Source organism: Anomaloglossus baeobatrachus, chromosome 2 (genome assembly GCF_048569485.1).
Source record: "Anomaloglossus baeobatrachus isolate aAnoBae1 chromosome 2, aAnoBae1.hap1, whole genome shotgun sequence".
Lineage (NCBI taxonomy): Eukaryota > Metazoa > Chordata > Amphibia > Anura > Aromobatidae > Anomaloglossus > Anomaloglossus baeobatrachus.
In genome coordinates, this window is record NC_134354.1 from 147,800,869 (window position 1) to 147,816,757 (window position 15,889).

General features: G+C 43.1%; 1 protein-coding gene across 1 annotated transcript in view; it reads left to right on the top strand.

Moving 5' to 3' along the window:
* Positions 1-15,889, top strand: part of SH3KBP1 (SH3 domain containing kinase binding protein 1) — a 547,421-nt gene that overhangs the window by 206,249 nt on the left and 325,283 nt on the right. Inside the window, exon 3 of the mRNA XM_075335430.1 lies at positions 6,052-6,172. Within this exon, the coding sequence (XP_075191545.1) occupies positions 6,052-6,172 (121 nt within the window). The remainder of the gene's footprint in view (positions 1-6,051; positions 6,173-15,889) is intronic.

The window sequence follows — 15,889 nt, forward strand, 5'->3', positions numbered from 1 at the left end:
GCTGCGAGTGGAATGCGATTCTGTATCACTCGCACCCATTCAAGTCTATGGGGCGAGAGAAACATAACATTACACTCGCATTACACCGGTGTTACGCAAGTGCAGTGCAATTCTGGCATCAGCCGGCAACGGAGGAGATAGGGAGATAAATCCCTCCCTCCCCTCCACAGTTGTGGTCTGAGCGCACGACCACTCGCACTAATCCCCGTGTGGCCTCAGCCTAACCAGCCCTGTATAACATAATTCACTAATATGATTGTTTAAAAAAGATACTTATAAAGCTTGCTTTCCCTGTGCCACTTACGCCTGTGACTAGTCGCAGGAGCATTAATTCCCCAGACTAGTGGGCATGATAATATAATTTCCATGAGCCGGCATCACCATGAATGTGTGCAGCTCATTTTGGCCTCATCAGTGCACCTGAGAATCAGGGTGAACACTTCCCGGCTTCATTAGGCGCACTGCGCATGACCGGAACTTCAGAAGGTTCGCATACACGTCTTCTGATCACGTGCAGTGTGGCTAATGAAGCTGGGAGGCATACGTTCTGTTTCAAATGAAAACTGACAATACCAAAATGAGCCACGCACATGTGCGAGAATTCCAGCAGCTGGTGGAAATCCTGTTATCACGCCCACAGGGGTGTGTTAACATGAAAAAATGGATCCAAGATCTCCTAAATACTATGAAATAAAATGCTCCATAAATGTCTTAACTCACAATAGATGTTATGACTTTTTAGTCAAATAAATCAATTACCATGTGACGACTGGAAGTGAGGAGAAATTGGAATGAATGTAAACCTTCATCTTCATCATATCTACAGCAACAACTGGCAAGCCAACCCCACTGTGCTAAGTTTACGATTGACAAAAATGTCAGAAAAAAGTCTCTGTTGTGTTTTTACTTCCCGAGTAGAAGTACAGATCCATCTTTGCACCAAATATTAGGAGCTCTAGATAGAATACATTCTGCACCATCCCATTATGGGTGTCAGGTCCGAGCATTCCCACATGAACAGTGTCCTGGAAAGTGGAGTGGTCATCATGGGCCAGTTGAATGGCCACCAAGGTCTCCTGATCTGACCTCCTTAGATTTTTATCTTTGGGGTCACCTGAAAGCAATGGTCTATGCTGTCAAGATACAAGATGTGCGGCATCTGAAACAATGGATACCGGAAGCCTGTGCTAGCATTTCTTCTGCGATGTTGCTATCAGTGTGTCAAGAGTGGGGAAAGAGGGTTGCATTGAAAATCCAAAACAATGGGCAGCACGTTGAACACATTTTATAAGTGGTCATAAAATTGTAAATATTTAATGAACGAATAAAGTTACATTAAAACCAAGCAAACCATTGTTTTTCTTGCGAAATTCTCAATACATTTGATGTGTTACATCAAATGTATTGAGAATTTCAAAAGAAAATTTCACAAGGAAATTTTCCAATTGGAAAAAATAAAGTTGGAACCAAAATAGCCGACTTCAAAATGGCCGCCATGGTCACACTCATCTTGAAAAGTTTCCCCCCTCCCATACACTATTGAGCAACAAACAGGAAGTTGATATCACCAACATTTTATTTAATCTCTTGCCTGGCTTGTCGCCTGCACCTGAAGAATACCTCTAGAATCCGCCACTTTCTCACCATGGAAACATCAAAAAACCCTCAATGTGGCTCTGATCCACTCCCATCTTGACTACTGCAATTCTCTGTTAATTGATCTCCCCCTAACTAGACTCTCTCCTCTACACTTCATCCTTAATGCAGTAGCCAGGGTCACCTATCTGGCGTTATTCGGATGCCTCCAATCTCTGCCAGTCATTGCACTGGCTGCCCATATATCACAGAATCCAATTTAAATTGCTTGTTCTCACCCACAAAGCTCTTCACATAGCGGCATCCCCTACATCTCCACCCTCATCTCTTCTATCACCCTACCCGTTCTCTACGCTCCACAAACGACTTTCGACTAACATCCACACAAATTCGAACCTCCCACTCTCGGCTCCAAGACGTCTCCCAAGCTGCACCAATCCTCTGGAATGCTTTAAGGTGGCGTTACACGCTACGATATATTATGCGATCGCATGAGCGATCGCACCCGCCCCCCTCCTTTCATTCAATTCATTGCCCATGGCGCACAATGTCGTTAACCCCCGTCACACGTACTTGCCTCCCTAACGACCTCGCTGTGGGCGGCGAACATCCTCTTCCTGAAGGGGGAGGGACGTTTGACGTCACATCGATGTCACACAGTGGCCGCCCAATAGAAGCGGAGGGGCGGAGATGAGCGGCCGGAACATTCTGCCCACCTCCTTCCTTCCTCATTGCCGGCGGGACGCAGGTAAGCTGTGTTCGTCGTTCCCGGGGTGTCACACGTAGCGATGAGTGCTGCCTCAGGAACGACGAACAACCGGCGCGCTGAAGGAGGAACGACATTATGAAAATGAACGTGTCAGCGAGCAACGATAAGGTGAGTATTTTTGCTCGTTCACAGTCGTTCGGACGTGTCACACGCTACAATATCTCTAACGATGCCGGATGTGCGTCACGAATTCCGTGACCCCGACGATATATCGTTAGATATATCGTAGCGTGTAACGCCGCCTTTACCCTAAGAAACTAAGACAATCAACAACTTGCACAGCTTCAGAGGCAACCTTAAAAACACTTCTTTTTAGGGTGGCCTATCACATTCCCTAATTGAATTAAATTGATTTATATCTACAATTTGGAAGGCTGTCAGGGTATAGGGTCAACCAGAGCAAAACGGAAGCCCTGCCTATTAATATTCCACAGGGGCGAGTTTCCTCCTTACAGGAAAACTACAATTATAAATGGAAAAATATATCCTTGACATACCTGGGGATACAACTAACATCTAAGTATAAGCTATTATACCAGCAGAACTATCCTAGTTTATTTACTGAGATAAAAAGGCTCCTGCTCAATTGGAAAAAGCTCCCATTGTCTCTGTTTGGAAGAATCTCTGCAGTCAAAATGTCTGTCCTGCCGAAGCTACTTTACCTGTTTGAGACCCTTCCGGTGTGTGTACCATACAAAGAGTTGCGCAGCATTCAGTCTATTATACTTCAATTTGTTTGGGCCCACAAGAGACATAGAATTAAGAAAACGACTTTGTTTGACAGTAAACTGAGAGGAGGCCTAGGGGTTCCTGATATTACTAGGTACTATTGGGCAGTACACTTACGTCACATCCCTGCATGGTCTAATCGCAGTGCCTTCTCTAGATGGATGGAAATAGAGAAGTTATGGCTAGCCCCAATACACCCTAACTCCTACCTTTGGGGCACCTCATCTAATAAGCCTGACCCACATACCCTGGGCCATATAGCCTTCACGAAGAGGATATGGGACTGTTGTGTCAAAAAGTTTCCACTTAAATCTGAACACTCTCCATTGACTTCTTTTTAATCCCAGAATGCCAGACGGTATGCAGGGTACAGCGACTAAAACATGGTTTGACAGGAAACTCTTTTGCTTTGCTGACATAGTAGACGCACACTCTAGAGTCCTTCTCCCATACGCCACCATAGCTGCTAAATTTAATCTCCCTGGCAATTCCCAATATCGGTATTTACAAGTTAGACACCTGATGCACTCCCTTTTTACCTCCTTAGAAGTCTCTATCCCTACACTTTTTGAGAGATTGTGTAGAGCTGGGGCCTCTACTAAAGGCCTCATCTCAGATATATACCGTATTTTAATTACCCACCACCCAGAAAATAAGCCAAATCATACATATATGAGGAAATGGGAAGATTTCCTTGATGAGACCATTCCCTTGTGTATGTGGAAACGGATCTGGGATACTGCCTCTAAGACATCCTCATGCTATGTCTATAAGGAAAATCAGTATAAATTACTTATGTATTGGTATCACACTCCATCACTACTACATAAACTAAACCCAGCTATACCTAACAATTGTTGGAGGTGTGGAGCTACAGGAGGAGACATACCACACATATTCTGGGTATGCCCCATTATCCAGTGCTTCTGGAGGTTGGTGCAATCCCTTATATATAAAGTAACTGGTCTTCGGGTTCCCCTGGATCCTAAATTCTATATATTAAATATACCACTTGTTCAACTGGGGAAAAGAGTGAAGCGGTTACTATTACACATGACCACAGCAGCTAGATGTCTGATTGCCCGTAACTGGAGATCGGCCCATCCACCCTCACTTACAGATCTGCATTCTCGGATCCAAGATGTGAGAAGGATGGAGTATCTATCTGCCCTGTCAAATAACACGGTAGATCATGTTGAGAGCGTTTGGTCACTTTGGGACACCTATTGGGCCAATAAAGAATAATAGTAAGGTATAGTTTTGATGGAAGCCTGATATATCCACCCTCACCACTTCATCCCCCCCCCTCTTATATCTCCTTGTCTAGTATTGTTTTGTTTGTCTTGTCACATTCCCTGTTTTATTGTGTTAGTGGATAATAAGATATGTACACTGATTCTCAGTTTACAGTTATTGCTCATATGCTTGTGAGACATATCTATGCATTCATGTACTTTTTCTGTTTAAAAAAATTTAATAAAACATTCAGTTATAAAAAAAAAAATAAAAAAAAAATCATTTATATCCTCTCCACTATTTCTCGGAACATAATTCTCCCTCAAACTCCACCTCACCTGATTAACTGGTGAGTGGCTCATGCAGCTCTCATCTATCCCCCATTTCTTGAGATGGCTGGACCGTCAGAAATAAGCACCTGTACCTTATCACTCCCACCTTACCCCATTATAGATTGTAAGCTCTTACGAGTACAGTTGTCTTTATTTTTGTTTTAATTATTGTATCTTCTATAACTGTTGCTTATGAATGTTTGCATATGAACCTCTGAATTGTAAAGCCCTGCGGAATATGTTAGCATGTGTTTAATGTTCACATATATCTTAGCGCTTACAGAGTGCTGCTGTATCCTCTGATTTGTATATTACAGCAGGTGAGTATGGTTATCAATGGCAAAAATGTCACAAAAGTCATTTTAATACAATGTAGATCCTGCTTTCAGGATTCTGTGGAGCCTTAACCAGGAAACAGCTTAGTTTGAAAGATAGATGACTTTGCATGTTTAGGGTTTTATTGTTTAATTAGCTAATATTTAAGAGGAATCACCTAATACATGAAGAGATGAGATTTCATTGTACATGCCATCACCACCTCTTTATACATTTTTTAGCTCCGTTCTCCTTGTACATTATATGTTTTAGGCGGGCTTTGCACGCTGCGACATCGGTAACAATGTGTTACCGATGCTGCAGCGATAGTCCCGCCCCCGTCGCACGTGCAATATCTAGTGAAAGCTGCCGTAGCGATTATGATCGCTACGGCAGTTTCACACGCACATACCTGCCGTGCGACGTCCCTCTGGCCGGCGACCCGCCTCCTTCCTAAGGGGGTGGGTCGTGCGGTGTCACAGCGACGTCACACGGCAGGCGGCCAATTGAAGTGGAGGGGCGGAGATGAGCAGGATGTAAACATCCCGCCCACCTCCGTCCTTCTCATTGCAGCCGGCGGCAGGTAAGGAGATGTTCTTCGCTCCTGCGGCTTTAAACACAGCGATGTGTGCTGCCGCAGGAGCGAGGAACAACATCGCACCTGTCGCTGCACCGGCATTATGGAAATGTCGGAGGCTGCAGCGATGATACGATAACGACGCTTTTGCACTCGTTCATCGTATCAAAAAGGATTTACACGTTGCGATATCGACTGCGACGCCAGATGTGCGTGACTTTCGATTTGACCCCATCGACATCGCATGTGCAATGTCGCAACGTGCAAAGCCGCCCTTAGACTATACTTATGCAGATCTTTAGGATGTTTCCATTCGGCTCATGATATGATCAATTGTATTATTACTGCCTTTGGTTGATATATTTTTTGCTTTAGCTGTCTTATTTGACACTTGTACAGGCAGATACTACAGGGGGGCACAATGACCTTTGTTTGATGTGACTTCCCTAAATTTAGCGTTTTCCCTCTTTAGTTATACCTTCTTCTTATTTCTGTAGGAACTAAAGAAAGACGTTAAAAAAGACGTGAGCAGTAAACCACCGGACAGACCGAACCAGACCATATCTAATGGCAGTGCCCTGCTCTCAAGTGAAGCGGTGGTCCGGGGTCCCGGAAGAGGTAATTGAAATACCACTCTGTACTCTGCACGCAACTTTGAGGCGCTTCTTATTTAGCTTTTGTGGGTATTTTTGTAAGAAATGTTTTTACATTTTTGTTATAGGTAAGGAGATTTTTCTAAATGATTTTCAGATTCTGCTACCTATGTCCTTTGAAATTCTGGATGATCATTGATCAGATTGATCATGTTTCATTACGTGTGCAGGTTATCACAGAATATCATAGCGGAAAAATATTGAATTATGGATTTATGTAGATGGATAATTGTGAAACCGAAGTAGTAAAAAATTCATTTCTCCTAGGCCCCCTTCACATGTCAGTGATTCCGGTACGCATGACCTCTGTTTTCCAGTATGCCACATGACAGCACCCTTATTTATTGAGGTGCTGTGGTGCTGTCATGATGGGCTCCTGGAAACATCATTACCGGTAGGTTGCAATTCCTATTTTCATATGTACCGCAGACACGAACGTATGCAGACCCATTAAAATCAATGGGTCTGCGCACACATCAGTGTCCATATGGAGCACAAGCATATCCGTGTGCTCTACACGGCAACATGTCTGTTTTTCTCCAGCAGCACTGATGTCACACGGACCACGCACTGATGTGATACGGGTAACATCAGTGTGACACTGTCCGGAGAAATACGTGTCTTTGAAATAAAATGATTTTCTATACTCACTTGTCTCCAGTGCTACTGTCTTCGGCGTTGCTGTCACTTGCTTCTGGGTCCCGCTCATTATGCTCATGAATATTCACTGCACCGCGGACCCGGAAAGGAGCAGCAGCGCCAGAGACAGCAGCATCGGAGACAGGTGAATATAGAAGTTCATGCTGTCCATGTGCTATCTGGATGTCACCTGGATAGCACAGACAGCACACGTGTGCCAAAATCACGGCACACGGATGGGCCTTACGCACCTTCAACACGACCGGGCAAAACACAAACGTTTTTCACAGACGTCTGAAGGGGGCCTTAGTCCGATTCTGGTTTCAGATTGGAAGTAGCAGTGGCTGCAACACAACAGAGGAATATAGCAGCTACACAGACGTAAGCTTACAGGAACAAGGCAGGTAATAGAGGTATATTACAAAAATAATTTTGTTAGGTCATATGAGAAAGGGTAAATTAGTAATGAGAAAACCTTTTTAACAAGATGCATCTGTTCATTAGAAGCAATTCCAGATGACTACTTCATGAAGCTGCTTTATAGAATGCCATGGGGTGTATTACAAATAATGTAGATATGTATTAAAAAGAACTCATATATACAGAATAGTAAATAGGATATTTCCCATATTAACCTTACCACATAACATTAAAATAAATGATTCCACATGGTGCTCAGCTAAAAATGGCCATACTGTGCCCACAGAGTGCCAAGAACCAGATTAGCAGGTTATTTTCAAGTTCTTTAATAGGTAAAAATACTAAATTGTTGTAAAATCAAACAACTTTACAATTTATTTTTTATTAAAAATTGTCTCCATTCTCAAGAGCGATGGAGTTTTCATTGGTACGGGCAGGGTTAAACAGAGCTCAACATTCCAACAACTGGGATGTTACCGCAAATACTGCACCCAGTAAACTAAGTGATACATCACTAGAATCGGGTTCTCTGTCCCTACATTACACTGCTGTCAGATGAGGTAGCAAAAACCTGCTGACAGATTCCCTTTAATAGAGCCATATAATGTAAACTGTAAAGACTGATTTATTCCTTACAGATTTCAAAGACTTATAAACAGAAAATCCTTCTCTCTTTTGTGACTTTTCGGCACTTTGTATTGCCTTGCTTGGAGTGTATTTATGTCTTCATTTTGTAGCTTTCTTCACAATAGAGTTGGCAGTTGTTGGACCGTCATGTAATGTTGGTGTATTCTACAGTCGACATTCGCTGTACAGAGGCGAACAGCGTTACTTTGCAGCTGAAACCAGTTGGTTGTTATAGAGATACATTAGTTCTAGAAAGTAATGGCTATGATAAGTTACACTTTGAAGGACCACGCCAGCATTTTTTTTTATTTTACTGCCAGAGTGATGCTTTAAATATAAGTCCCCTGCTCCCTGTCTTATTCTCACCTCCCGCCATCTTCTTCTGTTATCGTTGCCTCTCTGGTCGGTCTCCAGCAATTTGTAACCTGCTGGGAGCTCCAGTGCTCCGATGTAAGTCTATGAGAACCTTGTTTCGGCCTCGTTCTGGCTCTCATAGACTTGAATTTTGGGCTTGTAACTTAACTTCTGACTTCCAGCCACTCAAATGTTACAGGCACAATATGGCACTGTGGAGACCAGAGTGGGGCTGAAAAAAGATGAAACTGCTGGAGGGTGAGTATATGATCAGGGGCGGGGGACTGCATTAATTGCTTTCTGTTTTCTGAGTGAAATAGATGTAGATCCTTTAATGTACTGTAGTTTTGTTGATGAGTGTCAAAAAGTAATTAAAGGGACAGGATGCTGCAAGTGTTAAAACAGAGACTTCAGACCATCTGTTATCTCAGTCTTTTTTTGTTTACCTGCAATGTTAGCTTAAGCCTCTTATCTTTATCATTAGAGGGTCTCAGTGGCAGTGAGTTATAAGGCCCCTTTACACACTGCAACTCGCTAGAGATATCGCTGTAATGTCACCGGTTTTGTGACATAATAGCGACCTCCCCAGCGACATTGCAGTGTGTGACACGCATCAGTGACCTGGCCCCCGCTGTGAGGTCGCTGATCGCTACAAGTCGTTCAGGACCATTCTTTGGTCCTTTGTTTCCCGCTGCGCAGCATGTATCGGTGTGTTTGACACCATTACAACGACATCGTTAGCGACTTAGAACCCAGCCCATAGGCGTGCTAGCGTTCCCTTTCCAGCGAGGTCGTTCTGCAGGTCCGTATCGCTGCTGCGTCGTTGGCCAGATCTACCTGTTTGACAGCTCACCAGCGACTGTTAGACTTTCCAGCGATCCCGGCTAGGTCGAGATTGCTCTTGGGATCGCTAAAAAATCTCAGTGTGTAAAGGGACCTATAGTCCGACTCCACCCCCCTCTGTGATTAGCAGCTTCTGTCTAGGGAAATATGTACCGAAGCCTGGTGTGAGTGGGGACAGCACTTAGAGCTCTGCTGCATGCTAAATCTCAAATCTTTCACTGTGTCAGAATGGCTGCAGCGACTAATGTAAGTGATACATCATTGAACTCAGGGCCTCTTTACCTATATCATGGTGCTCTGAGATGAGGTAGCAAAAACCTGATGACAGATTCCCTTTAAATTGGCCATGATTCAGTGTTGTTCCTCCATAAAACAGGAGAACTATATATTTCATATTTCTTTTTTTGAATTTTTATCCGTCCTTCTATTTCCTACTTTAAATGAAAAAGGTAATTTTGTGTAAGTGTTTTTGACACTTTACAAAGGCCATTTGCAGTGGTTTATATCTGCAGTGCATAACTACTGGAAGTATAATTTGTGGATGTGATGTGACAAGGCTGAGCTGGTACATAGCACAATGTGCCGTACGGTACCTTAATGGGTGTTTAGTCTTCTTTTACAACCTAAATAAACCAAGTGACATTTATGGAACAGTTACCAAGATTAAACTTCCATTTATTATATATGGATAGTCAGTTGTTTTCTATGTTGTGTACAATTACACCCTTGGGTTCCATGAATGCAAAGTATATTCACATATGCTGTCTTTTCTTTTTGTGCAATACCTGCTTGTTATACAGTATGCAGTCTTAAAAGTTTCCGTATGATAAATATGGGTGATACATGTTACCAGTGACCATCTTATGTAAATGTGATTTTTTTTTTTAATTGGGATTTTGCCAAGAAAAGAGATATACAGTATATCACAAAAGTGAATACACCCCTCACATTTTTGTAACTATTTTAGTATATTGTTTCTTGGGACAACACGGAAGATATGACACTTAATATAAAGTAGTCGGTGTACAGCTTGTATAACTGTAAATTTGTTCTGCCCTCTAAATAACTCAACACACAGCCATTAATGTCTAGACTGCTGGCAACAAAAGTGATTACACCCCTAAGTGAAAATGGCCAAATTGTGTCCAATTAGCCAACTTCCCTCCTCAATTTCATATGGATTATTAGTGTTACAAGGTCTCAGGTGTGAATGGAGAATAGAATTAAATTTGTTGTTATCTCTCACACACGCTCTCATACTGGTCACTAGAAGTTCAACATGGCACCTCACAGCAAAGAATTATCTGAGGATCCGAAAAAAAGAATTGTTGCTGTACATAAAGATGGCCTAGGCTATAAGAAGATTGCCAACACCCTGAAACTGAATTGCAGCATGGTGGCCAAGACCATACAGTGGTTTAACAAGACATGTTCCACTCAGAACAGGCCTCGCCATGGTCAACCAAAGAAGATGAGTGCACATGCTCAGCGTCATATCCAGAGGTTGTCTTTTCAAAATAGACGTATGAGTGATGCCAAAATTGCTGCAGATGTTAAAGAGGTAGGGTGGGGAGGGGTCATCCTGTCAGTTGTCAGACCATACACCACACACTGCATCAAATTAGTCTGCATGGCTTTCGTCCTAAAAGAAAACCTATTTTAAAGATTATGCACAAGAAAGCCCGCAAACAATTTGCTGACGACAAGCAGACTAAGGACATGGATTACTTCGACCATATCTTGTGGTCTCATGAGACCAAGATAAACATATTTGGTTCAGATGGTGGGAAGCGTCTGTGGGGGCAACCAGGGGAGGAGACATGTGTCTTGCCTACAGTCATGCCTGGTGGTTGGAGTGTCATGGTTTGCAGATGTATGAGTGCTGCTGGTTGTGGGGAGCTACAGCTCATTGAGGGAACCATGAATGCCAACATGTACTGTGCCATGCTGAAACAAAGCATGATCCTTTCTTTTGCAAACATGATAACGACGCCACCTCCAAGATGACCCCTGCCTTGCGGCTGTGCTCACTTCTTGTTGATTGCTCGTTTGCTGTGTAGGTAGGGAGACAGAAGCCAGAACTGATTGGAAGCGGGACTCGTGTAATATCACAACGTACCATGAGCCCTGGCACCTCGAAGCCAGACACCGCAAAAAGGGTGCATTTACGGGAGGTGAGTATAGGTTTATCATTTTACCTGGTGGAAACTTGTGGAATCAGAAGGGGTTGTCCTAGTAGTGGAACCTTTAAGGCACTGCTTAAAAATAATGGTGGCCATACAAAAGTTTGACACTTTGGGCACAATTTGCCCATTTTCACTCAGGGGTATACTAATTTTGTTGCCAGCGGTTTAGATATTAATGGCTTTGTATTGATTTATTTAGAGGACACGCCAAATTTACACTGTTATACAAGCTGGACACGGACTACTTTACATTGTATCAAAGTGTCAGATCTTCAGCGTTATCCAATGAAAAAAGTTTTGTAAAACATTTACATAAATATGAGGGGTGTACTCCTTTTTGTGATATACTGTATTAGTTAAAACATTAATATATAAGTAAATGTATAAGCATGTGACAATGAACACCACACTATTGGAGGTCAGTTTGGCTTGTGGCTGCATTGCCTTTATGTGCATCAATTTGGGACATCTTTAGCTGTAAGGCTATGTGCCCACGGGATTGTTTACCTGTGGATATATCCGCAGGTACGGCCGCAGTTTTCCCGCAGCTGCTCGCTGGAATCCGCAGCTATTTTTAGCTGCGGTAGTACAGCGAAATAGCTGCGGAAAACTTGCGGACATTCATGCGGCTTACATGCAGAAGTCCCAGCCTCTATCTCCATAGTGGAGGGCCCGGATTTCCGCAGGTAATTCTGCAGAAAGAATTGACATGTAATTATGTGCGGCTGCGGGACATCCGCAGCATGTTCCGCAGCCGCACGTTTCCGCAGCATGGGCACAGCACTCCCCATGTCCCATAGGATAGCATGGGGAGTGTCTGTACATGCTGAAACCTGCGGATTTATCTGGAAAATCTGCGGATTTTCCGCAGATAAATCCGCAGGTTTAATCTCCCATGGGCACATAGCCTTAAGCCGGTTTTACACGCTGCGACAGCGCTAGCCGATGCTAGCGATGCCGAGTGCGATAGCACCCGCCCCGTCGTACGGCCGATATGTGTTGATTTCTGCTGTAGCGAGCATTATCGCACTTACACGCACTTACCTGCCCTGCAACGTCGCTGTGATCGGCGACCCGCCTCCTTCCTAAGGGGGCGGTTTGTTCAGCATCACAGCGACGGCACAGCAGCATCACTGAACCGCCGCCCAATAGAAAAGGGAGGGGAGGAGATGAGCGGCCGGAACCTCCCGCCCACCTCCTTCCTTCCTCCTTTTCCGGTGGAGGCAGGTAAGGAGATGTTTGTCGTTCCAGCGGCGTCACACACAGCGATGTTTGATGCCGCTGGAGCGACAAACAACATCATACCATTGCTGCAGCGATATTATGGGAATGAGTGATGTGACAACAAGCTATGATATCGCACGTATTTGCGCTTGTTGATCGTTGCTTATTTGCGTCACACGCTGCGATGTCACTACCGGCGCCAGATGTGCGTCACTACCGACGTGACCCCGACGATATATCGAAAGCGATGTCGCAGCGTGTAAAGCCCGCTTTATACTTCTGTCTAGAGCCTATTGCGTGATATAAAAGTCAGAATTCCTAAATTTGGTTAAAATCTTAGTTTGCAGCACTAACCACACCTAGATTACATCCAAGTAGCAAGAGAGGTGTAAAATAGCAACAGTCACATTTTTGTTTTTTTTTGCATAAGTTGCACATTTTATCAAATTTTTAATGGCAAAAAAACATAACCAATTCCACCTCGTCTTGCACATATAGTGTCACAGCTTAAAGTATATAGTCCATTAGTGAAATAACAAACTTATCGTTAGGTTTTATAATATGTAGAACAACTAAAAAGGACAATTAAGTTCCTAAAATGCCAGTGACTGAGAATTTATACGGGAAAAAGAAACAGCCAAGAAAGCGCTGAATTGTGCCAACCAAGGATGGATCCGAGATGGTCACCCTGCACCCTTAGCAGCAGGAGCATGGAAAAAGTGGCTTACAGCATTTATGTCTAAGTTCAAGTGTCCAAAGGGGAATTCTAAGGGGTTTTCAGGGAGTCAGCTTCTTCAGTCTCTTGGACTGCACTAGGTTAAAATAATAAAAAAAGAGTATTATTATCCCTTTGCTTCTCTATCAACACTTCTTCACTGATGTTCTAGTTTTTGTTTATGGTCTGCACTGGGAATGCCATAGCTGCAATGCACATGACCGCTGCAGCCAATCATTGAGCTCACGAGCCACTGAGTCCAGTGATTGGCTGGACAGGTCATGTTACACAATGCATTAGCTCAGAACAAACACTGGTTGGCACTCTTAAGAACACCATGGCCCCGAAAAGAATCAGCTATGGTACCCTGCTGTCATGTCTGTATTCTCTTTTTTGCGTCCTCCCCTGCTCAGGAGCTGTGGTATGATGAGACCAGGTCTCTGTATGGTCAGACACGGCCATTACACAGTACACAGCAGAGACACATATATAAGATTATCTCAGGAAAGGAACATTATTTTCACATTCATCCAATTGTGGAAATTATTATTATTACAAGATCTATTGTTTCAAATTAACTTTAGAATTATCTTTGATCTTGGGAAACCCACTTTAAGTGTGCTGCATAATTGCAAACATTTGAAAACTTTTGATTTTATTAAGTAGAATCATTACAATAATGCTATGTAACAATTGTACTTGTCCATGGGGTTAGGCCTGGCAATATACAAATGAAGAGATTATATAGGGTAACCCATTTATGGTGTCCTGGAAATACTTTTTGTGAATTTTGTTTTTAAATTTCCATGCGTTACTATTGTTCTTTTTGGGGTGTTTATTTTTTATATGTTTTAAAGGGATAACCTATGGGAAAATGCATTAACAAATACCATATGTACAACATACTGCAGTTTGGATAACCGAAAGTGACCGAAAATGCAGCAAAAACCTCACACTATTTGTAGTCTGTTTTAAATTTCCTTATTGACTAAAGGCCACATTACACGCAACAACATCACTAACGAGATGTTGTTGGGGTCACGGATTCCGTGACGCACATCCGGCCTCGTTAGCGACGTCGTTGCGTGTGAAATGTACAAACGACCGCTAACAATCAAAAATACTCACCAAATCGTTGCTCATTGACACGTCGTTCTAATCTCAAATATCGTTGCTGCTGCAGGACGCAGGTTGTTCGTCGTTCCTGTGGCAGCACACATCACTATGTGTGACACCGCAGGAACGAGGAACATCACTGTCCGCCGGCAAGGAGGAAGGAAGGAGGTGGGCGGGATATTCCGGCGACTCATCTCCGCCCCTTCACTTCTATTGGTCGGACGCTTAGTGGCGCTGAACGAACCTCCCCCTTAGAAAGGAGGCGGTTCGCCGGCCACAGTGATGTCGCTAGGCAGGTAAGTATGTGTGACGGGTCCTAGCGATGTTGTGCGCCACGGGGAGCGATTTGCCCGTGACACACAACCGACAGGGGCGGGTACTTTCACCAGCGACATCGCTAGCGATGTCACTGTGTGTAAAGTGGCCTTTACACAAGAGCAAAAATACAGAGAAAAACAGGAGAAATCCCCAAATTCTTTCATCATAAAAACAGTATAGTAAAGGCAATACTTTTAATGTAAGACACAAAGATATGAAGCGCTGTTCCTGATTGCCCACGTTACCAGGTATAACCAGACGCGAGCCTTTTGTAATGATTTAATGACACAGAAATAAATCGGTAAATAAGTGATCACTTAATCTGACAACCATTGTATATGTTGTCAGATTCTATAGATTAGTCTGTAAAGTGCATACATATTATTCAGAGTAATGTGCGTGTCCATGTTAAAGTGACTGTTAAATGCACACACAGCCGCAGCGTGATTTATTATAGCATACATCTAGATAATGACATTCACTCGCAGGGGGCAGCGTAAATTGATTATATGTCAGCAGAATGCAGAGAAAGTGCCTTTTGTGGCTCACAATCTGGGATGACATTACAATTCAGTTGTTTCTCAAAAATGTCTGTAGAAGATGCTGAAAAATTCCAATTAGCGTTTTTACGCTATCATTTTAACTGGATAGTTTGAGACTAACCATAATTAAAATGACCTATGACCAAGGCTTGCCAGGTATTATAATTTCTGGTGAATTTTCATTATGAATTATTTCAATAAGGACCATAAAACACAATAACATTTACTGTACTTTTGTTGGGTGTGCACCCTCAAATGTTTTTTTTTTCCTTCTTTTTCTTTTATTTTAACACATACAAAATTCTATGCCAATTAAAGCCTTAAAGGGAATCTGTCAGGTTTTTGCTATGTAAGCTGAAGTCAGCATGCTGCAAGGGTTAACACAGAATGTTCTGGCATGCCTGTTTTGTCATAGTCCAATCTTTGGTTTATTTGCTGCTTGTTTAAGCAGCAGAGCCCTATCATTACAGGACTAGAAACCCACCTGCAGGGCAGTCTGACACATCCCTGCTTGGATTGACACCTCACTGTCAATGTATAATGTCTAAAGAGAGCCTGGTGTAGGCGGAGAAAGCTCACTCGACTCTGCTACATGGCTAAATCTAAAAATTCACATTGTGTCAGAACGGCTTTTTCACTGGTTTCCTCCATACCTACCTATTTGCACCCAGAGCCTAGTCTATTGACTTTTATCTCAT